The sequence below is a fragment of the Melanerpes formicivorus genome, unplaced genomic scaffold, assembly GCF_026170545.1.
Source record: "Melanerpes formicivorus ecotype bairdi unplaced genomic scaffold, bMelFor1.0.p_v2 SCAF_3, whole genome shotgun sequence".
Classification (NCBI taxonomy): Eukaryota; Metazoa; Chordata; class Aves; order Piciformes; family Picidae; genus Melanerpes; species Melanerpes formicivorus.
The window spans coordinates 19,050,620-19,077,893 of NW_027142355.1; the positions used below are offsets into that span (position 1 = coordinate 19,050,620).

Sequence of the window (27,274 nt, forward strand, 5' to 3'; positions counted from 1 at the left end):
TGGAGGAAGAATTTTTCCTGGTTTGTAAAACGCTTTCTCAAGTGAAAACAGACACTGGACTGCCAAAGTCTACAATAACAGTTCAGTTCTTGTCAGTGAGTGCTACTCATAATAACTACAATGAAGAAAAAGAAGCAAACCTTGGAGACCAGCAGAACTGCTCCAGTGTTTCACCAGCACAGGCTAGCCCCACGTGCATTTTTATCATTGTTCTGCACTGGGTGACTGTTCCATCTGAATGCTGCTATCTGGTTCCTGCGGTTGCTCTAATGATGTCTGGGTGATTTTGTCCATATGGAATGGACTTGTCCTGTCACGGTTAATTACTGGAAGGATGTTCACCAGTTAACAAAGAGATAACAGCTTCTCTTAGTCTGAGAAAGACTAATGACCCTATTGTGTATTCAGCCTGCAGAAGAAAGTTGTACTGGCAATGGCAAGACATTCACATAGCTTTTGCTGCTGACAATTACATCAGATCTGATAGCAGCAGTGGCCAAAAGTCAGTGTAAGAATTTAGATCATGTAAATGTGAAATAGATACATAGAGAAAAATGGGGGTGGGGGGAGTGTTTCTATATCATCTGAAACTCTTTTATCCTGATCTGATGGACTGAAAAATCCAAAGCTCTAAAAGTTTATGCTGAATTATCATGATTTTGATAACTGACAACTGTCCTCTGGATTATGGAACATTTTTTCAAAGTACATGTCAAAAGCATTGGCAGATCTTTCTTCTCAACCTCTTTCTTCTCAAGCTTCATGTGATACTAAACACTGTGTCTGGAGATCCAGGAGTTACATGCAGGATTATTTGGCGTGTATCAGATATCTCACTGGAAATAACTGTCCAACTGCTGAGCTAGCCAGAAGGGTCTCAGAAGGGAGAATTCAACAAGAACTGAGATAAGGTCCATCATGTCATCTGTGTGCCATTTCTTTCCAGGATCACACTTTTAAAAGCAAGGCAGACCACCCCTTATAGTAAATGATCACAGTTCACATTGTTTAACCTGTAACACTAGAAGGACACTTGCAGGATTTTCATACAGCAGCTGACAGACAGTGGTTTGTTGCCTAGCATAATTTGTAGTGTGTCAGGTCCCTGAGAAACTGGGGTAAGCATCTCCAAAGGTGTCCAAATATCAATCACTCATCCATCACCAAGGGAGCATGGTTCAGCCTTCCCAAGAGGGACAGGGGTCAATGAGAATTGCACACTTTTCACACTTTGCTTTTGGGAAAAAGATTCAACTTTCATGAGGGGGAATGAGTGAGAGGGCTATCTGCTGATAGTAAAGTCCAGACAGACTAAGATGGGCCTTGACAGCCAAAGAAGAGGGGGGACTTCCGAAGAATCACACTGTTTTTCCTCTGAAACTTTTTCAGTACAGGCATAAGCAGGGCTTAGGAAGAAAGAAGTCATTTGAATCAGAGCAAAGGGGAGAAAGGTCAGGTAAAATAAAAGCAAATGTACAAGGGGTCCCGGATACAAAGTGGAGTGATGAGATGCATAAATAAATACATACAGATCTTGAGTTAGAGTCAGGGCTCACATAAGCATTGCAATAGCAGATTTCATAGTTCCTAGGACAGGCTGATTTCCACCAAATCACCTTGTACACAGCCACTGATGAAGGTCAAGGAAGAAAAACAACCTCTCAAAGTCCCAGCTAGGCAGTTCTAATCAGGAGGCCAAAGATCAAAATAAGAAGTGGAGACATGAAAAACATCACTACATTTTCTTTTGACTTTAAGTTTGGAATGACCTGCCTGATCTCTAAACTCTGTCACCACACAGCCTGAATACAGAGCAGCTGGTATGCTGGGAGGTGATGGGCACACATGTCCTTAACCCAGGAGAAATGAATGAGACCTCCTGTGTGGATGATGAGGAAGATAACACTCATGGTAGTTAAGTATAAAATTAACAATTAATTTTGTAAATATTACTTGAGGAGAAAAAGCTATTTGGCACTACTAAGATACAAATACTTAAATACCTGGGCACAGAAAGCTCTCCTTGGTCTGGTTTGTTGTTGTTGCATCTCATTGTTACAACAGTTGCACGACCATTTTCACAGGAAGTTGTCACTGTTGAAGACCTAATGTCAAAAAAAAGAAATGTAGTGCGTCTCTACTACAGTAAACACAAGTTGCTCTTCCATAGGTCTCTGGCCATTCATGGAACTGCAATACCAAAGAAATACCCTTTTCCACAGTACTTTTGATTTTGTCAGCTGGAAGGTGGAAAAAAAAGGAGCAACAGTAGCAGGTTAAGTTTCACCACTTCATTTGAATCTCAAAGTGCTCTAAGATGTCACTCCGGGAACTGCTCTGTTCTTCTATCTAGCTTGACTTCTGCAGAGTCAAAGAATGCACCAGAAAAAGAATAGAATTATTTTAAAAAGAGAATCACAGGTGCTGTGGCTGGTGTGTTACTCTGCTGGAGAGTTTATGATGGTTCCCTCCTCGCCTAGTAATCTGAGAACCATGTTGTCCTGAAAAAACATAAGGTTTAAAAAAAGATTAAAAAAATTAACTTTATGAAGATTAAAAAAATGAACTTTATTTCAACACAGTAAAAGTTGTAAGCCAAGTTCATAATAGAGTCACTGGTGTGGGGTTCAGCCTGCAGAATCAGACATATAATTTAAGTTTGATATCCAAAGTGCTATAGCAAATTAAGATCAATCACTAAACCCAACACAATTTAGACAGCCAATAAATAGAACACATAAATACAGGCATGGGCTGAACAGCCCTATGGGTTCCAGAGCCCAAGCTTAGAAATCCAGTTCACATGAAGACACCAGTGTGTAAACATAGAATGACAGAGTAGTTTGGGTTGGAAGGGACCTCCAAAAGTCATCTACTCCAAAGGCCCTGCAGTGAGCAGGGACATCCTCCACCAGATCGGGTTGCTCAGAGCCTTGTTGGGTATGATCTTGACAACTTCCTAGTATGGGGCGTCAACTACATTCCTGGGCAACCTGTTCCAGTGTTCCACCACCCTCATAGTAAAGAACTTGTGCCTAATGTCCAAACTAAACCTATTCTCCTCTAACTTCAAGCCATTGTCCATTGTCATTTCACTCTAGGTCTTCATAAACAGCTCCTTCCCAGCCTTCTTGTAGGGCCCCTTCAGGTACTGTAAGGACACTATTAGGCCTTCCCAGAGCCTTCTCTTCTCCCAGCTGAACAACTCCAACTCCCTCAACTGGTCCTTGTAGGAGAAGTGTTCCAGCCCCTGACCATCTTCATGGCCCTTCTCTGGACTCCATCAGGTCCATGTCCTTCTTATGTGGAGGGTACCAGAGGGTACTCCAGAAGAGTTGATCTTTGAGCTACTTCCTACCCAAATTGAAGTATTCCACACCAGAAGTGTCACCTAACAGTATCTCAGCTCTGATATTACTCTGTAAATATCAAGTTTAATTTAGGCTAGAGCAAACAATGTTTACTGATTTCATAAGATATTCTTCAGCATTTCGATCAATATCATCTAGATATGATTAAAGCGATAAAGAATAAAGGAGGATTAAAGACCTCCCCTCACAATTTTAGTTTCCTTCAAACAGATAAAGAAATTTGGCATATCAATAAATAGTATATTTTACTTACTTGTAAAAGAAATGTACATCAGGTATTTTGTTTGGAGAGGGAGGAAACATATCTGTCTTGATGCTTATGTTTTCCAGCATTGTCTCAATAGTAGCTCCTAAAACATAGGAAGAAGAAAAAGAATTAAAAAGAGGAACAAGCTAAAAATGGGTTTTGGAAGGGCTCACATACAACATTTTTTGTGTCTGAAAAGTATGGGTGTCAACAACATTTAATGACATGACTATGCAGTATACAACTTATAATCTAACTATATTTTGCAGATTTGTATGTTCCTCACACAGGCTGGGTTCCTCACATAGATATAACAAAACACGAAATTAATAAAAAGCACCAGCGTAAATATGTTTTGCTCGGTTTTTTTATGAGTTTAAAGCAATCATGGGATATTATGGAATAATTTATGCTGGAAAAGGACTGCTGAAAAAATCTGATCCAATCAACTGCTCAAAGCCTAGGCCTTGAAGGTATAACCCTAACATACAATAACCACGTAACACCCTGAGGAATCTTCAGTACTATAATGGGGAAAACTGAAAGTTAAAATGACAAGATTATGAAGAGCCTTGATGGCACATTTTGGAACAAATGACAGGCTGGCGTGTGAAACAACACAGGTTACACACGACTGCATGGATACAATGGATACTAGAGAGGAACTTAAAAAGATGAAAATTAAGTAACCAAAGTTATTAGAGATCTTTCCAAATCCATGAAACAAAGAGGACAGAAAATGCTGGTGCTGCACTGCAACATTTTAGGAGAGGGAGCTGTATAAATGGCACAGGCTGCATCCTACTAGAGAAGTGAAAAATTGCTAGAACAAGAACAAAAAATTGTAGCAGCCAGTGGCTGGTTGGAAGTCTGGAAAGACTGAAGAAAACTTTTCCACTTGTTCTTGCAACAATTCTAGCTGCATTCTTAGGACTTCAGCTTGACTTTGACTTGGCTTTAGAATAGAATAGAATAGAATTAACCAGGTTGGAAGAGACCTTTGAGATCATCGCATCCAACCTATCATCCAACACCACCTAATCAACTAATCCATGCAACCAAGCACCCTGTCAAGTCTCCTCCTGAACACCTCCAGTGATGGTGACTCCACCACCTTCCCGGGCAGCCCATTCCCAATGGGCAATTGTCCAATGTGCAATCACTCTCTCTGTGTAGAATTTCTTCCTAACCTCCAGCCTAAAATCCTTTGGGAGGATGATTCACACAGCTGGAAAATGTAAATATAGTAGACAACAAAGATGGCAGTTTGCAGTAGCTCTACCTGTAATAGGACAAATCAGAGCCTTGGATTGTGAAAGCAAAAGGATCCATGTGCTCGGTAACACTGCTCAGAAGGGCTTGAAAGTGAGGGATAGCTACAGAGCATTGCAACGACAGAACAAAATGAGCTGTGCTGCAGCAATTATCAGGAGCCTGTGCAGAAAGATGTCAGGTTATTGTGGAAGAGCTTCCATTCTGAGCATGCATGCTGGCATCAGCAAGGATGATAATTTCCTCTCATCAAAGACACTGCAGGGTAAATTAAATTAGTATTGAAAGACAATGGACAAAGATTAATTACTCACTAGGCTGGAAGATGATAGCTCTTAGGGACCTTATTATATTCAATAGGGGCAGTAAGAGCATATTCATATGCAGTGTGCAGTACTGTAGAGATGGCATCTCAAAGTGTAGTTTCTCAAAAGAAAGAACACTGGAAGCAAAGTCAAGTGTGAAAATAATAATAATTGTAATTATAGGGATGAAAAACCACAGTGATTCTCTCAAGAATGACAGTAGCTTTAACTGAGCCCACCTTGGATGAGAGTCACAGAATCATAGAACAGCAGTAAAAGAGCAAATTAACATATTGGCATAAATATAATGGAGGAAAAATAGAGATTCAAATAAAAGCAAAAGTTATAAGTTACAGAAAAATGTATAATAGAAGCTAAAGGCTTCAAGAAAAAGCCTCTGCTTTGCAGAACAAGAAAAAATTTAAGTTGGAGGGGTTTTCAGAAATACTGGAAATAAAGTACATCATATAGATAGGAAAGGTAAACTTCAACCATTTCAAAATGTAACAATTATGATAAAGAAAAAGCAGCATAATAACTTGACATCTTATCCCTCTATTAGGAAAACAAATGAATCACCTTTCTTTCTCAGTCAATGACCAAACATCTCATTCCTTCAGTGGCAGAAAAAGATATTGGCATCTACTTGGCATGCATGCTTAGAAACTAGCAAACCTGTACCCAAGACTGACCTTTCAAAGATACTTTAATGATATCAAAGGGTCAAAAGACTGATAGAGGGGGGATATGGTGAGCCAAACTGCAATGCAAATAAAACAGTGAGGCAAAGTAACAGCAATGGTAAGTAGAAATGGGCTTCAGTTAACAGATAGATACATTATGAGTGACAGTCAACATGAGTTTAAGGAGTTTTCTTGTTAAGAAAATCTGATTTCATTCCTTGTGTGCTGATAAATTTGGTTGCTAAAGAAAATTATGTAAATTTATCAAGTAATTCACTAATTACCAGATGAGATTCTAATTAAAAAGTTAGGAGTATCATATCAATTCAGCGCACACTCTGGATTAAAAATTACTTAACTGACTAATTACAAAACTATGTGGACATGGGAAATTGTCATCAAATGTGGAATATCTCCAGGCTTCTCTAAGTATTGGTATCAGAGTCCCAAAATTCAAGATTATCATCAAGGATCTACAACTATATAATCACTGTTTGTTAAGTGTGTCAATGAGACAAAGAGGAGCAGGAATAAAACACAGAGAAATTTGGTTGACTTAGTCAGCTAGTCCAAATCAAACTAAACATATTTTTGTCAAGACAAGTGCAGTAAAGGATGAAGGTCAGTCCTAGGGAAGAGAGATATTTTCCTTGGAAAGTGTAACTTCAGGGAAAAAAAAAAAAGTCTAGAGTGCACATTAGATTCAACTAGCCATCATTAAATGACATCAGCCTGGAGAAAGATGGACTCAGAGGTTCTATCCTTGCATATAAATACAAGCATGAAAATTATTTTATTGCCATTATAATAAATTAAATACTGCAATGTATCCCATTCTGATGTCCGTGATTTAAGAAATATAATAAAGAGTTAAAGGCTGCAGAAAGAGGCTCAAAAAGCATTCAGATGTTTAAGAGAAATACATGCTAGCAAGACACTTAGAAGAACTTGGTCTGCTTACTTTACCAGAAGAGCAGAATGGGGAGGGTGTGATGATTCCAGTAAATAAAATATTTTTCCAAGGAGGAAAATGTAGGTGTGGAATGGAGAAGGAATAACAAGAAGCAAGAGCTGAAAACTGAAGCCAGGCAAATTCAAACAGGAAATAAATTTGCTTCCAAACAAAATACAGAGACAGTGTTTGACCAGTGAGAAAAAATACCAGTGGCTGTGGCAAAGCTTTTATTTCTGGCAGTCTCAGAAGTCCACGTTGAATGCTCTTCCAAAGACATGCTTTTGTCAAACATGAGTTTCTGGGCTCAGTGCCAGGGAGAAAGTACAAGCACTTAGTGCCTGTAATGGATAGGTGAGCAGCTAAATGACTTCATTGTCTAATCTGGCCTCAGACTCTGGGAACTGGTGAGTTGGAGCAGTGCAAGACTTAATGATGTGTATGGCCTCATGCTGCCCTAAGCCTCCCTGTTCTTTGCCTAATTATGTCCCAGCACCAGATTCTTCGTCTCAAATTGCTAACTGGGGACTTGGCATAGGCAGAAACACTTGGACTAATGTGACTACTAGAGTGACTGGTCTTGCCCTGCATGAAGTGGGTAGGAAACATGAAGGAAAACCAGGACTTTTAAATTACATTCTCCAGATTTTTATGCTGAAATTCTATGCAATATGGGATCCATCAGAATCAAACACAAGGAAGCGTCTAGAATAGAATAGAATAGAATAGAATAGAATAGAATAGAATAGAATAGAATAGAATAGAATTATCCAGGTTGGAAAATATCTCTGAGATCATCAAGTCAAACCTATCATTCAACACTAAATAATCAATACAGGCATGAAAAGCTTGTAGAGGCAGCTCTCAGTCTTCTCCTCCAGCCATCAGCTGAACAGAAATAGCAGCAAAAGGCAATGGCATCTGTCCAGATTGCTTCACAGCTCAGGAACAAAGTGGGACTGAGTCTTGGGCTGCCCCTACACTCTTCCTCCAAGGCAATGTACCACCACTGAGGATTTATTCTGTAGCCCTAAATACATGAGGACATCCACAACAACAACAAGCAGAAGAATAATCATGTACCTAAGAACCTGTCAGCAAGGCTGTTGGACTGCAGAGCCAGGGCTGTTCGGAAACCCTTGCTGTCCGATGGGATGATGGTGGACTGACAGACAAAAGCTCCCACAAAATTGGAAAAATCTTGTGATTCTGCAACCATGTCCTTTAGAGTGACATCAGTGATATTGTCAGTGCAAATAGCCATCTTCTTCCCCTGTGGGCAATCAACAATAAAAAGGGGAAGCTGTTGATAGTTGATAAGACATTAAAAATTTTGGAGAAATTGCAGACTGCATGAGTTTCATTACCCTACCTTAGAAACAACCTGATGTTACTGTCATGAGAAGGACAAATTGAAACAACAAAAAGCATGACTGTGAAAGCTCTGATTAAAGTCTTGTACTGACTCTGGAACATGGTGTCATGTCTGGCATGTCTTATCAGAAACCTCTGCTACAAAGCACTCTTCTTTGTTTACCTTGACAGCACAGTGCTTACTTGCAAAGCAAACCAGAATGACTTGCAAAGTGAAACCATATTTCCCTTGTCTTTAAATAATATACTGTAGAACACTTATTTGGGATTTATTCCAGATAAAGTATTTTCAGAGCACAAATACATGAAATCCCTAAACAGATATATAGCCCTCAAGGCTGCATTAATGCCATATGTCACAAGCTGTGTTAAAACCTCAGAGCAGAAGCAATGAAAGATAAATCACCAGACTGGGTTGTCCTGGTGAAATGCCAAGCACTCATGACCTATTCATATGGTTGGCAGTACTGTAGTACCATCATAGCAGTTTGGGGAAGTAACGACCACATCCACAGGGGAGTGAGCTATCTGTACCTTTATGGATTTAGTTGTCAGCAGCTCTAACCCAGACAGTATTTCAATGCACTTATAAAAGTATGCAAAACAGATTCACAGGTTGACAGATTACATTGGGTTGGGAGGGACCCTCAGAGGTCATCTTGTCTAATATGCCTGCTCTGGGAAGGGACACCTCAAACTAGATCAGGCTGCCCAGGGCCACATCAGGTCTGATCTTGAATGTCTCCAGGGACAGGTCCTCAACCACATCCCTGGGCAGCATGCTCCAGTATGTCACCATTCTCACTGAAAAGAACTTCCTCCTTATGTCCAACCTAAACCTATTCTGCTCCAGTTTCAAACCATTCCAGTTGTCCTAATACTATAAGCCCTTCTAAACAGTCCTTCCCCAATCTTCCCATAGGTAGCTATAAGGTCTCCCCACAGCCTTTTCTTCACCAGGCTGGACAGCTCAAGTTCTTTCAGCCTATCTTCAAAGGAGAGGTGTTCCAGCCTTCTGATCTTTTTTGTGTAAAGAAATGTGAGTACTCATTTGTCTCAATGCATGCAAACCCTTTGGTACACAGGAAAGAAAGTTAAGAACTTTACAGGGATAAACAATGTGAACTCTACTCATTGGCTTTCATAGGACAACACACATCACTGGTACTGCTCTGAAACTTGTGTGACAACACGCTCTGGCACAGTCCAAGCCCAGACAGAAAAATCTTGACTCTGGGGCAGAGAGTGTTTACACTCATGGACAAAACCACATTTTTCCACCACTTTAGAAGGCTGCAGTTGAAGTAATATCCTGTTACTTTGGCCACTGGCATAAAGCAGGGTGCACAGGAACTCTGGTGACAGCAACATCTGTAGCCAAGTCACAAGGGAAACACATGGAAAGAAGCTGCAACTGAAAGACTCAGAGTCTTCACTTGAGTCCCTTAGTGGCAGCACAGAAGGTCAGGGTTGTGACCCAAGTGATTTAAAGGCACGAGAACTAAGAAAAGGTAGTGATGTGACAGGGCTTTTCTTCTGAATGTTATTCATGCCTAAATCATTGTTATCTCTGCTCTGGAAAATCACTTGGCTGCTCAAAAGTCTTCTTGCTTTGACACCACAGCTATAGGGATGTCCTTATAGCTATAGGGATGTCCTTATCCTGTCTCAGTGTGATCCCCACAGAGCAGTAGATTGGTTAATCCTCCTAACCCTCAACACCAGCTGAGCTCACCTCATTCCCACACAGGCTGATGTTAAAGAAGTGGAAAAACTTGGTCCCTCGGGAGGTGAAGCTGGGTCCACTCATCAATGAGCCCACCTGGCTGAGATTGCTAAAATCATAATTCAGGCTCTGGTTATCCTTGATGTATGACAGCAAGCAGTCACTGAAACAGGCAGAGTGGTCCTTTAGAGAAAGAGAGGCATCCATTAAAGAGCAGTTATGGTTCAGCAGCATTCACCTGGGAGTTAAAGAAGCAAATAAGTGCAGACAGGACTGCTTTCTTTTACAAGAATGAAAGGCAGGGAACTTTGTCCTTTTCCTGTAATTCACCTATCCCTTGGGAGAATTTCCATTACTGTTTCAGTCCCTTGTAATCACATATCAGGACTTTAATTTTACCTATGCCTATCCCTATCTGCTGCATTATCCAAGAAAATGTAGTTTCTAGCTTTGTTTTGTTGTGGGTTCCTTTAGGATCCCAATGTCCCAGCTTAAAACCCTGTAGATAGACCAGAGCATGGCCCCAGTTACACCTGCATCTTGCAAAGGAAACACAAAAAACAGCTTAATAAACAGAGGCAGGATATGAACCCAGCTGAAGACAGAATATGACCATATTGGAGCAGTTCTTCAAGTCCCTTTTTAGCACCTTGCCAAAGGATGCTGCACATGATAGAAGTTTATCTAGGTTTAAATGCAATTCCATATCAGAGGAAGTTGTTACAGTTTTCAACAGGTACAGAAACACCAACTAGCTGTGGAAGTTCCTGAGTTTAAAACAGGAAGAGTCTGAGACAGTTTTAGGAGGAAATAGTGCCTATACTTGCCCTGATCATACACTGTCCCAATACAGCTTATCAAAATGAACCCTTTTGTAAGCCATTGTAGTCAATTTTACCTTCTTGATGCACACTTGCAAACAGAAATTAGACTTGGGATGTATTTGGAAGAGTGGGATCACTGATTATAATTATACTTAAATCTCACAAGGCATATACCTGCAGTAAAACTGGCCCTTTGATAGCTTATATCCCAATAAACCCTGTCTGCCTATCACTCAGAGACATTCCATTTCCGTACCTCAGTGCTCTTGCTGCCAGGCCCACAAGGGATGCAGGCCTCCCTGCCATAGACCTGGTGGATGGACAGGAAGGTGTCAGCTGGACACTTCTTGCACTGGCTGGTCTCCTTCTCGATGTAGTGTCCTGCTGGGCAGGGCACACAGGATGAGCCAGACTGCTCAGAGCCCAGAGCACAGGCTCGACAGAAAGAAGCAACTCCATCCACTGCATTGGTCACTGTGATGGAGTAGATCTTTGCCATGTCATTGATGAACTGTCTGCTCTGAAGCGAGAGACAAGGAAACCAACAACATGTCATCACATCATTGCATTTAGACACTAACCACAGCTTTATGCACCAGTGCACCAATTCAGGGACTGACTTATACACGTGTCTGCCTTTCCACAGACCCAGGGATCCACAGCTGCCTCCCCAGGACTGCTACATGGTGACAGCTGCTCACCCCATCTGCAAACTTCAGCAGAAGGCAAGAGCTCTGGCAGTGGGTGTCCAAGGCAAGATGTACTGTAAAGCTCTGTACATAAAGAAGTACTTACATCTTGGCCCTCACTTATTCTCTGAAAAGCCCAGGTGAATGTGAAGGAAGCGTTTTTGGAAATTATGTGAGTGTAGGATTGTTTCTCTTTACTTCTTTCCCATGATTCCACCACGTTGGTATTTTTTCGATTAACATCCTATAAAATGGACATCAATAAGAAACAAAATATTTAATGTGTGGTCATAGAATCATAGAATCAATAAGATTGGAAAATACCTCAGAGATCATCAAGTCCAACCTGTCACCCAACACCTCATGTTATACTACACTAAACCCCAATGTTCTATAATATAAAGATATTAATATATAACGGACTTTACAATTACATTCAACATTTAATAAAGGAGAGCAAACAGAACAAAAATTTAATTGTGAATGGGTGTCCCAGGCACAAACAATCTGGGTGCAGAGTGGATTGAAAGTGTCTCTGAAGTAAGAGACTTGGGTGTAATGATAGATGAGAAGCTCAGCATGAGCCTGCAGGGTACTCATGTAGACCAGAAGGCAAATCATATCCTAGGCTGCATCAAGAGGACTGTGGCCAGCAGGTGAAGAAAGGTGATTCTGCCTCTTTCTCTGCTCTTATGAGAGCCCGCCTTGAATACTGCATCCAGTTCTGGTGTCCCCATCATAAGGAGGACTCAGAGCTGTTAGAGCGAGTCCAGAGGAGGGCCACAAAGATGATGCAAGGGCTAGAACACCTCCGTTATGAGAATAAGCTGAGGGAGCTGGGGTTGTTCAATATCTGAAGAGAAGCCACAGGAAGGCTGGAGAGGGACATTTCTGTAAGTGAGTCTAGCAAGGCGACAGAGGAATGGTTTGAAGTTGAGAGAGAGCAAGTTCAGACTGGGTCCTAGGAAGAAGTTCTTCATTACAAGGGTGGTGGGACTCTGGAATAGGCTGCCCAGAGAGGTTGTGAATGCTTCCTCCCTGGGGTTGCTCAAGGCCAGGTTGGACAAGTCCAAGCAGCCAAGTCTAGTTGAAAGGCATTCCTGCCCATGGCAAGGAGGTTGGAGTAGATAATCTCAAAGGTACCTCCCAACCTAGACCATTCTATGATTTTAAGATTCTGTTCCAAAAGATGCTCTAGTTCACACAACAGTTAAGTTCAAAGTCCCAAAGCAGGAGTTTATAACTGTAATAAGGATGGGTTCAAGCACAGTTTTACTTTTAGACTTGAAATTCTGTTCATGTATAAAACATGCAGGTGTCAGAGCACAGAAAGGGGAAAGCCAAATTCAAAGTAAAAATTGTAAGTTTCCACCATCTTTGGATGCCTGCTTTGTTGGTGTGAAACAGAACTGAGGCCAGTAAGACAGCATCAAAGTTTACACAAGGAAAACCTGTTGAATCTAACCAAAATTTCTCTTTCTTATTCTCCATCAGCTGTAAATGTTCCAGTGAAAAATACTTTTCCTTTAAAACAGACTCCTTTCAATAACCTCTAAAGGCAGATTCCTTTTAAATTGCCATCTAATTAATTATCTTTAAATTAGGATCATGTTCCTCTAGAGTACCAGTAAATACAGAATAGGATCAATTTCCTTTTGCAGGCAGAGAAATGGTCAGGGAGCCACTGCAGATCTAGTTACATTCCTCAACTGATGGTCTTTCAATAAGCAGAGGAGGAAAGTAAAACACAGGGCACTTTGCTTTCACAAATAAACATGTGTCTACTGCCCTGCTGATCCTCCAGGTCACTGACAGGATCAAATCTAAATTTCTAAATTTTCCCATTTCCCATCCCTCCATCTCACATCTTCACTTGTAACTAAAACTTCTGGAGGCTAACTTGACTGCACAAGAGATACTGAGAATTTTATCAGTTGGATTAAGAAGGGAAAATTTGGTGCTTTGGTGTCCAGTGATTTCTTCTAAAATAAAGTGATACCCAGGAATGGTTCACAACTTATGTGGTGGAGGAATTTTGCTGTATCATTCATTAAATCCTTCCTGCAAGATCATTGCATATATTAAACTCATACCATACTTAATCTTAGTCATCATAAACCAAGTGCTACTAATCACACCTATGTAGAGATATTAGAGTGACATGTGGAATAGCAGGCACAGTCCTCAGGCACAGAGAGAGAGGTCTCACTTACTGCCATAAAGTACAGCACACAATCTGCTGAACAGATGGTCTCAAAAATAAAAGTAATCCGTCCTAGTTCTGACCCAGTTGCTCCTGTCACTGATGTTGGAGGTCTGTTTAACAGAGAAAGAACAAAACATTTACAAGGTGCTCTCCAGACAGGCAGCAGTCAATCATTTAAATTGTTTTTTGTACAATGAGGAAACTATCGAAGTCCTGTCACATAAAACCTACTCTTGCAGAAGAGTTTGCACAGGGTCTCTGCACTGGGTATCAGGTGCAGCAGGGTTTTTTTGTCTATTTGTTTGGGTTTTATAAATTTATGTTATTATTCTTTATGGTAAAGTTCCCTCCTTATAATCAACACTCACATTTGACCATATTGGTATGGAATCTTATGGCTTAAATGCATTACATGTTTTAAGAGATTTACACCAATTTAATTGCTTGAGTCCCCCCTGGTGACAGATGTTTTCAAGAGTTTCATGCAAATCAGAAGTATTCAGGGCGCTCTCCTGAAAAGTACTGAACAGTACAAGCTTTTCCATGGATATGTTTCTTGCTTCTCTTTAATTTACTTGCTGTTGCCCATACTGTCTGGTTAAACACAAGATGAAAGGTTTCCACAATGAGAACAATCAGCCACTGGAACAATCTCACCCAGGAAGCAGTGATGTCCTCAACACTGAACACTTTTAATACTCAGCTGGACAGGGTGCTGGGCCATCTTATCTAGACTACGTTTTTCCCAAGAATGTTTTGGGCTAGATGATCTTTGAGGTTCCCTCCAACCTGGTATTCTGCAATTCACTCTATGACTGATTGATTAATTGAAAAATTAGGGTTTGTACATTAGTTGTAAGAAGCCACAACCCTCTCCACTCAGACATAGCAAATGGAAGGTGAGGTTAATTTTTCCTGTCACAGTATTTGGCACTTGGTCTGAGTTAAAAGTCTAAGCTCACGTTTTTGACACAGCCTCAAGCAGCTATTTCATCCTGTCTGAGCGTCCTGGAGAGGTGGGATGTCCTGTTCTCCTGTAGTGCCTGTGTCTCTTCATCTCAAGATGAAGCACAAACCATGGTTTAATTGATTATATAGTGTTGGACGATAGGTTGGCCACAATGACCTCAAAGGTCTTTTCCAACCTGGTTCATTTTGTGACTCTGTAAACTGTGCAGGCTGCCTGGGGTCACAGCACACTTGGGTTTCTGCAAAATACTTTCAGGGCAGGCAGGAGTATCCACTCCACAGAAAGTATAGATGGTTATGTTGGGATAATTCAGAAACAGAGGAATAGAAATCTTTTTTCTCAGTTTCCACACATCTAACCAGATGAAATCTCAGGCTGCAGAAAAAAACTGCTAAAACCCAAGGTCTTACAGAACTGTCTGCTGCAATGGGCTGATTGGGACATAAAAATAAAATCAAACGTTCCTCCTGTCTCTCATTCATAACATCATTGCATTTCTGAAGGGAAACCTCATATTGTAGAAAGGGTAGCACGAAATAGGTGTAAGACACAGGGGAAAAAGGGAAATAGATGAAAAAAATAAAATAAAATCCTGTTCCTTACTTAAATCCTGGGATGTGCAGGTTCAAGATAAGATAGTCATTGTCAGAGCCTCCTGCCCCACTCTGGATGTGATCACCAGCTACCTCCCAGCCTTCACATGACCGAAAAAACATAAAAAAAAAATCAATAAATGGATGGTTTCTGGGTCATATGGCAAAAAATTATTCTACATTACCATACTTTTTTAAGTAATTCAGTACTTAAGCTTTTGAATGAATAATTCCAGTAATTGTATGAACTGCAGATTTTATAGGCAAATGTCACCTTGAAATCAGCAAAGCAATTGAAATTCCCTGACCTCTGCTGCACTGCTCAAGGGGGATGATCCATCTCATCTGTTCTAGCCTTAAAACAGATGAATCAAATGAATCTATGTGTTAAGTGTTATTCATATACTCCAGTGTCCCTCTGCTCAACATGCATAATTCAAAGCTTGAGTTACATCAGCTCAACAGGGCCGATCAGACTGAGGACAATCATTCAAAGAAGGCTGGAGATGGGAGAAGTCCTGAACAGGATCATTTTCACCAGTGAGCTGTGACTGCTCTCTACTGCAGTCCCAGCACACATGCAGAGAGAAAGCTCTGAGTGCTAAATGAATGAAATGACAGATTTTAATTAAGCTTTCCAGAAGAGTTATGTGTGACTTCAAGGACCACAGTCATTACAAAACATGAAAGGAGATAAACTAGAGAGAAGTCACTTAATTGTGTTGTGTTGGTTTTTATTTTGTTCTGTTTTTTCAGTGGGGATACTCATATGCCACAATCTATGGTGAAATAGGTGCTTAACTGAGGGAACTTCACCTGGGCTGCAGCTCCTGCACTCTTCTAGTACACAAGACATTTTCTGTTTCTTCTTTATGATATCATGACACTGCATCCTACAGTGAATCTCAAGCCTGGTGCAACTAATAAAAGAGGAAGAAACTATATTGTGACTCATACAACCAAGCACATACTCATTTTGATGGGCACTCCACTACAGCTGTGGTCAGCACCAGAAAAAGACAGGCACATAACAACACTGGGAGTTTGGCTCACCATTCATCCCATCGCACTTGGAGTTGCCAACGTTAAAGCAAGATGTCTTCATGTTGGCTGGCAGGATGTTCCACCACTTATATTCAAACCCAAGAGCTGGTTCAGTCCCAGCAGGACAGGCTTTGCATTCTACAAGGCAAGAGGGAAGGAAACAAAAATCATGCAGCCACGGAACATCTCAAACAGTGTTTTAAAGAACACTGAGGCAAGTAATGAGCAAAGAAAATAATTTATTTCTTTATAATTAAGTCATGAAAGAGTTATCAAGACCAGAAGAGTGGAACCAAGACCAGCATTTTACAAACTGCAGAACGTAACCTCATGGTAAATAATAGGCAATTTATCCTCCAAGCCACACTTCCTTTCTAATGGCTTTCCATGAAGGTTTGATCACACTGCTAAACATGGCCTTCCAGTATCTGAAGGGGGCCTACAGGAAGGCTGGGGAAGGACTTCTCAGGATCTCAGGTAGTGATAGGACTAGGGGGAATGGAATGAAGCTGGAGGTGGGGAGATTCAGGCTAGATGTGAGGAGAAGGCTCTTCACCATGAGAGTGGTGAAACCCTGGAATGGGTTGTCCAGGGAGGTGGTCGAGGCCCCGTCCCTGGGGGTGTTTAGGAGCAGGCTGGATGAGGCTCTGTCCAGCCTGATCTAGTGTGGGGTGTCCCTGCCCATGGCAGGGGGGTTGGAACTAGATGATCCTTGTGGTCCCTTCCAACCCTGAATGAAACTATGAAACTATGAAACTATGAGTTCCCACAAGATGTTGTAGGTGACCACTAGGTCAATACATCTCAGAATCAACAAGCCAGAGATTAGCCTAGACAGCGCAGGCTGAGTACTCATCTTACAATGCTTAAAATTATATTGTCACAAGGAAGAACTTGGTATGGACAGAAGAAAGGGTGAGAAGGAATTACTGACTGTGAAACTCCTTTTTCCCTTCTCAGAATCTCTTAAAATAACCCTTAGGATGCTTATATCAACAAACAAATCCATCTGGAACACAGGATGTCAACTTAGAGCAGAAATCCCTGATGAGGAAGGACTTCAGAGAGAAAACAGATATCCAGCTCCCTGTCTCCAATGTTATTTAATATGTATTTTATGAAAAATGAATTCTGGCTTATGATGATGAGTCATTAAATTAAGTCATATACAAGTAGACAACTGCTTCTGGGGACACAAGCAGGGTTTTTCTGTAGAAACCTACCCTGAGTCCCATCAGAAAATGTGCCTGGTGGGCAAGGAGTACAGGAAGATGAGGCATTGTTGTAAAAGCCAGGATTGCAGGGTGGACAATCCTTCCTTTCTCCAGAAGGAGGTAGGGTCAATGCACCAGGAAGATCCTCTCTGCAGATCTTAGGTTCAATCCATTTGTACATGATCTGTGTCTGGAAGAAGACAACGATCAATGAACAATGTTGTTGTGAAACTTTAGGACTAGATGCACCAATCAAGGTCTCCTTTGTGGATGAAATTAGGGTATTATGTCAGGCCAAAACCAGGCCTCACACATTCAGGACAGTATGGGAAGGGTGGAGAAGGGAAACAGAAGTGACTGGGTTCACAGGCAATTCCAAGGTATAAGACCTTAAGAGCAAAGTGAAAATGTGAGGCTTAAAGAAATTACTACTGTTCATTCCAATTTCTGTAGTGAATTTTCCCATGAAAATGTTTCTGGGGACTGTAGATAAATAATTGTAACAACTGCATAAGCAATCTCTGCATTGTAACCACAGTAACCCAAAATATAACTTCTGCATTATAAAATCCCATTATTGGGAAGGCAGCTGCTAGCAAAGAACACCACAAGTTTTGCTTCTTTCTCCATACTTGCCTGTTCTTTAAAAAGTCCTCAACTTCTCTCCAGCCATTTTCACCCACTCAGCAAATGCCAAAGCCACACAGGAGCTCTCCCAATCCCCCTCCAGTCCCTCCACATCACATAAGGAGCATTTTATGAACCCTAACATGAATTTCTGTGTTCAGAAAGAGGCGTAGGTGAGATGCATCACTCGTGAAGCTGAGAAACTCAACTGGTAAGACTTTAACCTGGCCATAGCTGCCCTTCTGGGTACTTCCACCTTATGGTCTCAGCAGTGCCATCAAGGATCCTTCAGGCCAGAAGCACAGGTACTGAGCTCAGCAGCAAAGATATAACCAAGCAGGAGGGACCTGGCAGAGAAGAACTCACAAGCAGTGTCCAGGTGAGAAGTGAATCTGACACTTACTAAACCCAGGAAGCATACTTGTGTTAACTGATGGGTCATAGCTTGATGGAGAGAAGGCAAGGAGGAGAGGCCTAGGATGGCTCTAGCAAGCTGTGTCCCCCGAAGGCCAGCCCTGAGCTCTGCAGCACAGCCATACTTGATCCTTAATCTCAGAGATGGCAAACAAAACCATCAGAAGTGACTTCCATTCATCTGCAGTTTCCTTTGCTAGCTCCAAATGTGCCCTGTGAAACTGTTCAAGAGTCTTTTCCTTTGTATGAGTTAGGAACAGCACATACCAGGCTGAGCCTGATCCCTTGGCTGTCCTGTAAGTGTTGTGTGATTGCACTCAAGATGACCTGTTCCATAATCTTGCCTGGCACTGAGGTCAGGCTGACAGGCCTGGAATTCTCTGGTTCCTCCTTCTTGTAGATGGGCATCACGTTGGCCAGCTTCCAGTCATCTGGGACCTCTCCAGTGAGCCAGGACTGCTGAAAAATGATGGAGATCAGCTTGGCCAGCTCATCTGCCAGCTCTCTCAGCACTCTAGGATGGATCCCATCTGGTCCCATGGACTTGCTGGGATCCAAGCGGCTGAGCAGGTCTCTAACTGCTTCCTCCTGGATCACAGGGAATCTATACTGCTCCCTGACTCCACCTGCCAGCTCAGGAGGCCAGTTGGAAGACAACCTGTCCTGCTATTAAAAATTGAGGCAAAGAAGGTGCTAAGTACCTCTGCCTTTTCCTCATCTTTTGTAACAGTATTCCCCTCCATGTCCACTAAGGAGTGGAGATGATCCTTGCCCTCCTTTTGCCATTACTATATTTATAAAAGCATTTTTTGTTGTCCTTCACAGCAGTGGCCAGTTTAAGCTCTAAATGGGCATTTGCCTCTCTAAATTTTTTCTTACATGACCTAGCAACATCCTTAAATATTTCCTGGGTTACTTCTCCTTTTTTCCAAAGATGATACACCCTCTTTTTTTTTCCTTAATTCATTCAGAAGCTCAAAGATTTCACCTTCTGAATCTGATCCTGGACTGAGTACATGCACTTGTCCTCTTGGGTGTTGCACTTGCACTCAAGGTTAGCTTTCTGACAACACAGAGCAAGAAGTATTGATTATATTTGAAACTGTTTTTTAAAAAAGCTGTAAAAATCCTCACTGTAGGCTCTGGCTCCTGGGAGCTGCAATTAAGCTGAGGCTCTTGACCTTGTCCCTGCCTGCATGGTCTTATAGACATACTTGTGCCAGGTTCTGTACCCTTGTTGATCCCCATCCTGACTGATTCATGGACCTGATGTCCCAGCTTGACACTGCTTCATCTTTATGGACTTGTCTGGCAACCTCAGCTTAGTCTGGCCAGTGATGCTGGCTCTGTTTTGTTTGCTTTGCTCAGGTACCATGGGACTGTTCCTGCTGTCCTTGTGGCATCTGTTCCTTATGGATTAGTCTGCCCTTGCTTTTCCTCAACACTTAGACCTTCATTGTGTCTGTATTGCTCCAGAAACACTTCAGCAGCATCAGGGAGCCCAGCATTTAAAATAAAAGGGGTCAGGAGGTGCCAAAGTGCCTGTGTGGTTGCCTGGATCTCAGACACAGTGTCCATGCTAACCTGACTGTGTCTGAGCAGAGGGAGAAGGGTCAAGTGCCCACAGTTACACAGGTGAGGGTTTTTAAGACTGAGGTTGAAATAATCTGAGATTTTTACAGCAGTTGGAAGGTGAAAACTCAGTAGGAGTGCTTAAATCTCCTGAAGTCTATTCTACACAAGGAGTGGGGACAGCAGGAGGGAGACAGCAGTGAAAAAAAAAAAAGGCTGATTTTATTAACCCATGGATCAATAGACCTTTAGGCTAGTGCTTTACAGCCACTGTTCAACCTGAAGATGGCCTGGAGCGTCAGGCCCTCTCCTTGAGATGAATCACATGGAGACACAGCTGGGGAGTACAGTAAGCCTGGGCAAACTTCCAGAGATTGAGAGCACTAAATGGTGAAAGCAGTCTGAACCTGTGTGTCGTAACTGGAAGATGAAGGGTGCCTGCAGAAAGACCTGCTTTGATTTCTGATGATGCCCATCAATAAAGGTAAAGGCCATAGAGGAGGCAGAAAGAAGGTCAGCAGTGAGAGCCTATTCAATGCCAGGGAGCCTTGACTTGCACAGAGCAGTGACAAGGTGATCAGCAGGAGGTTGCAATTAAAGCCGTACCAGGGGTGTGGCAGTGAACACTGCTGCTTATTCGTCAAGTCATAACAGGCGGTTAACAGAGCAAGAATCAGTAAGTCAAGACCAGGTTGCAAAGCCTGCCATGTCTGGAGCTAAATTCACTGATGTTTCCTTATTAAAGCAAACAAACTCTCAGGTTCATTTTAGAACTGGCTGGCAAGGAGGCTCTAAAATACTCCATCCTGTCAGCAAATATTAGGCTAGCAACCTACAGGTGCTATGGATTTTGACTACTTGCCAGCCTATTTGGATCTAAGAGATATCGAAAAGGAAAAAAATAGAAAGAAAAAAAAAAGAAAAGAGAGACCTGAACACACATCCACCACTCTGTGGACTCCATATTCAAATAAATAGGAGTGTCTTCTCAGAATCCCACCAAAACTCCCACTTCACTGCTGGGACAAACAGCAGGAGAGCTCCAACACCAGCCTGCTCCACCAGCAGGTACCTCTATGAGAGATCCAATAGATCTAAGTTCTCTGGGTGAAATAATCGTCTGAGAGTCCAGGTGTTTTGAAGCATTAGCAGCTAAACTCTGCTTAGCTATGTGTATGCCATTGTTTCAAGAGATTGCAGGCTCTTGTTTGATAGGAAAACTAACTGACATGATACATGTCAACCTATTCAGCCCAATACTCCTCCCTGAAAGAGATAAGAGTCATCTCCAACGCTCCTGTGCCATAGTAGCACCTCAATTATACCTGGGTACTCCTGGGACAGAGCAAGTTGCTGCAAGCCAAAAGTATACCAGGGAAGATTGCTAACCAAAAACAACAGGGTTTATTCTGTGGCAGTATTTCATCCTGTGTTCCAACTCTGTCTTTTTATGAGCATGAAGGTAGGACCAGTGGCCCAGTCATGCTAAGCACAAGTGCAAGGAGCTTAGTATTTCACAATGACACATTCCTTAAGCAGACCTATGACAGACAGATTTTTACAGACAGATAAATGCTGGAGAGAAGGCAGCTGCAGCACAAGCACAAAGCCTCAGAGATTCAATGTTCGATGCAAAATTGGGGAAGCAATTGTGAAAGACTTTCCTAGAAACCCTGACTTGTTGACAAACCAGTAAGTTCAATGAGCTTAAAAATAATATAATGCCTTCTACTTACTTTTCCTTCCTTATCACATGGGGTATGGATCTGGAAAAAGTCTTTGTTTGTGCATGGAGGACGGTTTATACATGCACTGGATCCCTCATCTAAAAAGAAAGGGTGAAGAACAGGACAGTAAAGTAGCCAACTGGTCCCTGGAAACAAGATGAAAATCTGGAGATCAAAGTCAGCAGAAAAATGCAAACAAAAAAATGAAAAAGCAAACTTTTAATGGAGTGTAAAAGAACCTTCCCCTGAACTGAAGTATGGGAACAGGGTAAATACCAGATATGCCTGTACTGTCACATTGAAATTCATTGATTCAGTATAATCAAGGAGTCACCCAAAACCCTCACCCCACCCCTTCACTTTCAGCTAGTAACTCGGGTAGTTTGCCAAGCATAGGAATGTGTTCTCACTTGATAAGGAGCAAAAATAATCTAACCTAATACAAACTTCCTTACAAACACTGACCCCATTTTTCATCTACCCAGATATTTGTCTGAAATTTCCATTTAATAAACACAGGCACAAGTTCCCAGGCATTTGCAGTAATCTGTGATAGCAGACGCTTTCTTATCAAATGACTACAAGGAAGAACACTGAAAATGTTTTGACTATGAAGAATGGATTGTGCCAGTTATTTGATGATCACAGCTAATGACAGAGAGGAATGCAGGCTTTGGAGACTAGAGTCTGCAATTAGATCATCACATCTTCCTGTGACACGGGAGGCAGGGACAGGTCAGGTGAGCATTTGGAAAAGAAATTCCTCCAAACATGATAAATCTGAAGGCAGTGATGAGGCCAATTCATTACCAACTGATAACACAAATTACCACGAGAGGGCACAGCACAACTGTTATAATCCTGCAGAAGAACTGATCCCTTTGAGGTCATAACCATCTTCATCCCTTCATGTTAGCACAGATTACTTTACCCAAGATCAACCATGGCCCATTATGGATGTATGTGCCCTCTGCAGCCTTTGATAAGTCCTGCATTCATTTCTCTCTTTGATATCAACCATAGGCTAAACTTCCTTGTTGGATAAAACCATTCTCACATCTGCCCACAGAAATATCTTATGACCTTACATAGTCAGACCCTCCTAGTTTTCCTTAATTTGATTTCAGTACCTGCATAATACATTTCTTCTTTACACTTGATGCACTCCTTTGCTCCTTTCTCAGAATAAGTATTTCTTGGACACACCTGGCAGCCAGATGAACCTGGTTTGTCACTGAAGGTACCAGGCTTACATGCGAAGCATTCAGATGTATATGCAACTCCTGTAAGGTAAATTACAGGTAAAGCACTGAAATACAGGGAGTTATGCTCCATAACTACTGTTTACTTGCTTCTGGGGGAAAGCAAGCCAGCTGCATAACACCACTTAAAATTCACAAACTCTCACCACTCACTTCAGACACTTTTGGCTGTGCTGACTCCTAATTTAGGTCACACAATAGTCACGGTTGGAAGGGACCTCAAGGATCATCTAGTTCCAACCCCCCTGCCATGGGCAGGGACTCCTCATATTAGACCAGGTTGCCCAGAGCCACATCCAGCCTGGTCTTAAAAACCTCCAGGGATGGGGCTTCTACCACCTCCCTGGGCAACCTGTTCCAGTGTCTCACGACTCTCATGGTGAAGGACATCTTCCTGACATTTAATCTGAATCTCCCCTCCTCTAGCTTGGATCCATTCCACCTAGTCCTATCACTACCTGACACCCTAAAAAAGCCCCTCACTATCTTTCTTGTAGGCCCCCTTCAGATACTGGAAGGCCACAATAAGGTGTCATTGGAGCCTTCTCTTCAAACTGAACAAATCCAACTCTCTCAGCCTGTCCTCATTGGAGAGGTGCTCCAGCCCTCTGATCATCCTCACGGACCCTTGTCTGGACACACTCCAGCACATCAAGATCCTTCCTGTAATAGGGGCTCCAGAACTGGATGCAGTACTCCAGGTGGGGTCTCACCAGAGCAGAGTAGAGGGGGAGAATTGCCTCCCTTGACGTGCTGGCTACGCTTGTCTTGATGCAGCCCAGGATCTGAATGGCTTTCTGGGCTGCAAGTGCGCACTCGTGGCTCATGTTAAGCTTCTTATCCACCAGCACCCCCAAGTCCTTTTCTTCAGGGCTGCTCTCAGGCCAAACAATGCCCAGCCTATACTGGTGGCTGGGATTGCTTCGACCTAGATGCAGGACCCTGCACTTGGTCATGCTGAACCTCATGAAGTTGGCATGGGCCCACCTCTCCAGCCTGTCAAGGTCCCTCTGGATGGATCCCTTCCCTCCAGTGTATCTGCTGCACCACACAGCTTGGTGTCATCAGCAAACCTGCTGAGGGTGTACTCAATGCTGCTGTCCATGTTGCTGACAGAGATGTTAAACAAGACTGGTCCCAGGACTGATCCCTGAGGGACTCCACTTGGACATGGATCCATTGACAGCCACTCTTTGGGTGCAGCCATCAAGCCAGTTCTTTATCCACTGAATGGTCCATCCATCAAACCCTTACTGCACCATCTTGGAGAACAGGATGTGGTATAGGACAGTGTAAAATGCTTTGCTCAGGTCCAAATAAATACTATTGATTGCTCTCCCCGTGTCTATTGATGTTGTGACCTTGTCATAGAAGGCCACCAGGTTTGTCAGGCAAGATTTGCCTTTGGCAAAGCTGTGCTGATTGTACCCAGTCATTTATTCATGCCTCCAGGAGGATCTGTTCCCTAATCTTACTGGGCACAGAGGTGAGACTGACTGGCCTATAGTTCCCTGGAGCATCTTTCTTTCCCTGTTTGAAAATGAGGGTTATGTTTCCCTTTTTCAGTCAGTGAGGACTTCCCCAGACCGCCAGGACTTTTGGAACATGATGGAGAGCAGTTTAACAACCTCATCCACCAGTTGCCTCCGCACCCCTAGGTGTATCCCATCGGGTCCCATGGACTTGAACACTTTCAGGTTCTTCAGATGGTCACAAACCTGATCTTCACTCACAAAGGGCAGTTCCTTCTTCCAGTCCCTGCCATTATCTTGTGTGATTTCAGGAGTGTGGGCCAGAGTCCTTGCCAGTTAAGACTGAGGTAAAGAAGTCATTGAGAATCCCAGCCTTCTCCACATCACTTGTCACCAGTTCTCCTGTTTCCTTTCTGAGGGGACTTACACCTTCCTTAGTCTTCCTTTTGCTATTAATGTACCTGTAGAAACTTTAGCTATTCCCCTTGATTTCCCTGGCTAGATTTAATTCTAACCAGGTCTCTTGTTGCTTGGACAGCTTCCTGGTAGGCCCACCATTCTAGCTGTCCTTTAAACTTTGCTCCTCAGTGCAAGTCTGACCCATGTAAGGAACTTATATGTAACTCCAAGTTTGATTATAGTTAGAACAGCACCAAAAGAGCAATCCCAGATTAATTAAATTATTTAAATGGTAATGTATTTGTCAGTGTTATGATTCATAGATTCATAAAATACCAGAATGGAAGGAACCTCAAAGTCCAACCTTTCAGGGTAAGAATATAATTTAAATGAGATGGTCCAGCAGTCTGTCAAGCCAGGCCTTGGAACTGTCTAACGTAGGTGAATGATGTATATATCCATTTATTACTGTCGAATAGCTTACTCTATATAAGTATGGTCTCCCTGTTCTACATAATACAAAACCTGTTTATTCCTTTTGGCCTCTATTTGCTAAGCTAGTCTTCACCAGTAGATGGCGCCATTTACCAGCTACTTTAATTTTTCAGCCTTTTTCTGACAGCGTGAAGTTTTGCTGTTTGTACGCTTCACAGAAGGACACAGTGAACAACGGGGCTGAAAAATGCCACTTCAGTGCTGTACAAACACCAATAGAAATGGCACTTGCCAAACACCAGGAGGGAAAAGTGAGATAAGACCTAAAAAGCAAGTATCACTTACCCTCAATGGTGATGTTTTTCACCAGAACTGGTTTTACTGCTTTGGACCCCATGAGAATCCCTGTTGTTCTCCAGTATAATATATTGCTGCCTGATTTCAGAGTTACCTGCAACAACACACGCATGACAGTTAGCAGATAGCACCTCGCTATGAAGTTGTTTTATTTCTTATTTCCATTACTCTGATTTCTTACATCCTAGCATCAATCCTGCTTTTACCCAAGCTGTCAAGAAGTAATGGGGAGACAGCTAGGTAGATGCTGTAGAGACATCTCTGAGGAGTGCCAAAGTATGCTTCATAAAAAAGCTTCTCAACACCCTAGTTTTATAGAAAAACCCAAGAGCTGTTTCTGACCTTGCTGTAAGCAGAACTGGAAAAAACTGTTCCTGCCTTTATCTATCTACCCCTGGCACTCAGGAGCTTCTATCTCTAGATCTGTGTTCAGACATAGTCAATCGGTTTGTTTTTTTAAAGCCTTGCAATACATTTCTATAAAGAAACCCAGCATGACCCAGAGTTAAAAAATCCAGGCTCAGAAGTGAGTTCTGTTTATAGCCTTTAAAAGGTCAGACTCTGCCTGCTTCTAACACTACATAAGGTGATCAGTAAGCTCGGCACAAACCATGAATGACCCCAGCAGCAGCATCCCTCCTGCTCATTTCTGACCCTAAAGAGGAGATGAGATGCAAAAAACAACCCAGTTTCCAACTGCCTTGACCTACTTGTCTTCATGGCATGGTTCAGCAAGTAGCCACATAACCTCTGTGCCAACACAGCAAAGGTGGTTGGGATCCACAGCTGGGATAAGGAACAGGAAGAAGGCAGGATCACTTCTTGGGGTAGCAGTGTTGGTGCCTGCTGCCCTTAACTCACCTGTGTAACACTATCACTCTATTCACTAAACACAGCAAGTTTATCAAGACCCTGCCTGGCTTGCAATGCTGCACCACGTCTGCTAGCCCAGTACAAAATATCTACTGCCAACACAGTGATACTGGCCTGAAGGTGCTATATTTTCACACAAAAAGAGGGATAAACTCTACCAGCATAAGTGTCCAGGACAATGAAATTTACACACCTGGAAGGACAACAATTATTTTTTTCTTTACCCAGAAAAAAGAGTCCAAAAATTCAAGTAAAGTGAAATACAGTATGTTCTATCTCCCACTCCCCAAACAACTATCATACAGGGCAGTAGAGGGAAGTTGGTTTATTACAGGTAAGAACAGAATTGGGACTATACTGAACCAAACATCATGTTGCATGATGTGAAGATACTCAACATCAGCCCTGGTGCAGCAGGACCAGAATGCTGAAAGCAGATGTTGAAACAACTGCAAACCTGACCTTAAAATGCCACCATGGCAGGATTTGGAGTGCCAACAAATTTGGAGGATTTGGAGTACCTTGAGAAGAAACAGAATGGTCATCTCACCTAACTTGTGTGTCTGTATTTCAACTAGGCATCCAAGTAATCTTCATAGTCATTGAAGACATTTGTACATTCCAGATGATGATCTCAGCTTGCACCCATCTTCCATGCAGACATTG

At 42.3% G+C, this 27,274-nt stretch overlaps 1 protein-coding gene across 2 annotated transcripts in view; it reads right to left on the bottom strand.

The window, feature by feature from the left end:
* ELAPOR2 (endosome-lysosome associated apoptosis and autophagy regulator family member 2) overlaps positions 1–27,274 on the bottom strand; it is a 109,367-nt gene that overhangs the window by 11,906 nt on the left and 70,187 nt on the right. For both annotated transcript variants that reach the window (XM_068167951.1, XM_068167944.1), the window contains exons 6-18: positions 25,724–25,829; positions 22,941–23,093; positions 21,820–21,908; positions 17,480–17,660; positions 16,266–16,394; positions 15,223–15,313; positions 13,657–13,759; positions 11,550–11,687; positions 11,011–11,274; positions 9,940–10,113; positions 7,914–8,103; positions 3,625–3,721; positions 2,004–2,105 (exon numbers count right to left, since the gene is read on the bottom strand). In XM_068167951.1, coding sequence (XP_068024052.1) covers positions 2,004–2,105; positions 3,625–3,721; positions 7,914–8,103; positions 9,940–10,113; positions 11,011–11,274; positions 11,550–11,687; positions 13,657–13,759; positions 15,223–15,313; positions 16,266–16,394; positions 17,480–17,660; positions 21,820–21,908; positions 22,941–23,093; positions 25,724–25,829 — 1,817 coding nt within the window. The remainder of the gene's footprint in view (positions 1–2,003; positions 2,106–3,624; positions 3,722–7,913; positions 8,104–9,939; positions 10,114–11,010; positions 11,275–11,549; positions 11,688–13,656; positions 13,760–15,222; positions 15,314–16,265; positions 16,395–17,479; positions 17,661–21,819; positions 21,909–22,940; positions 23,094–25,723; positions 25,830–27,274) is intronic.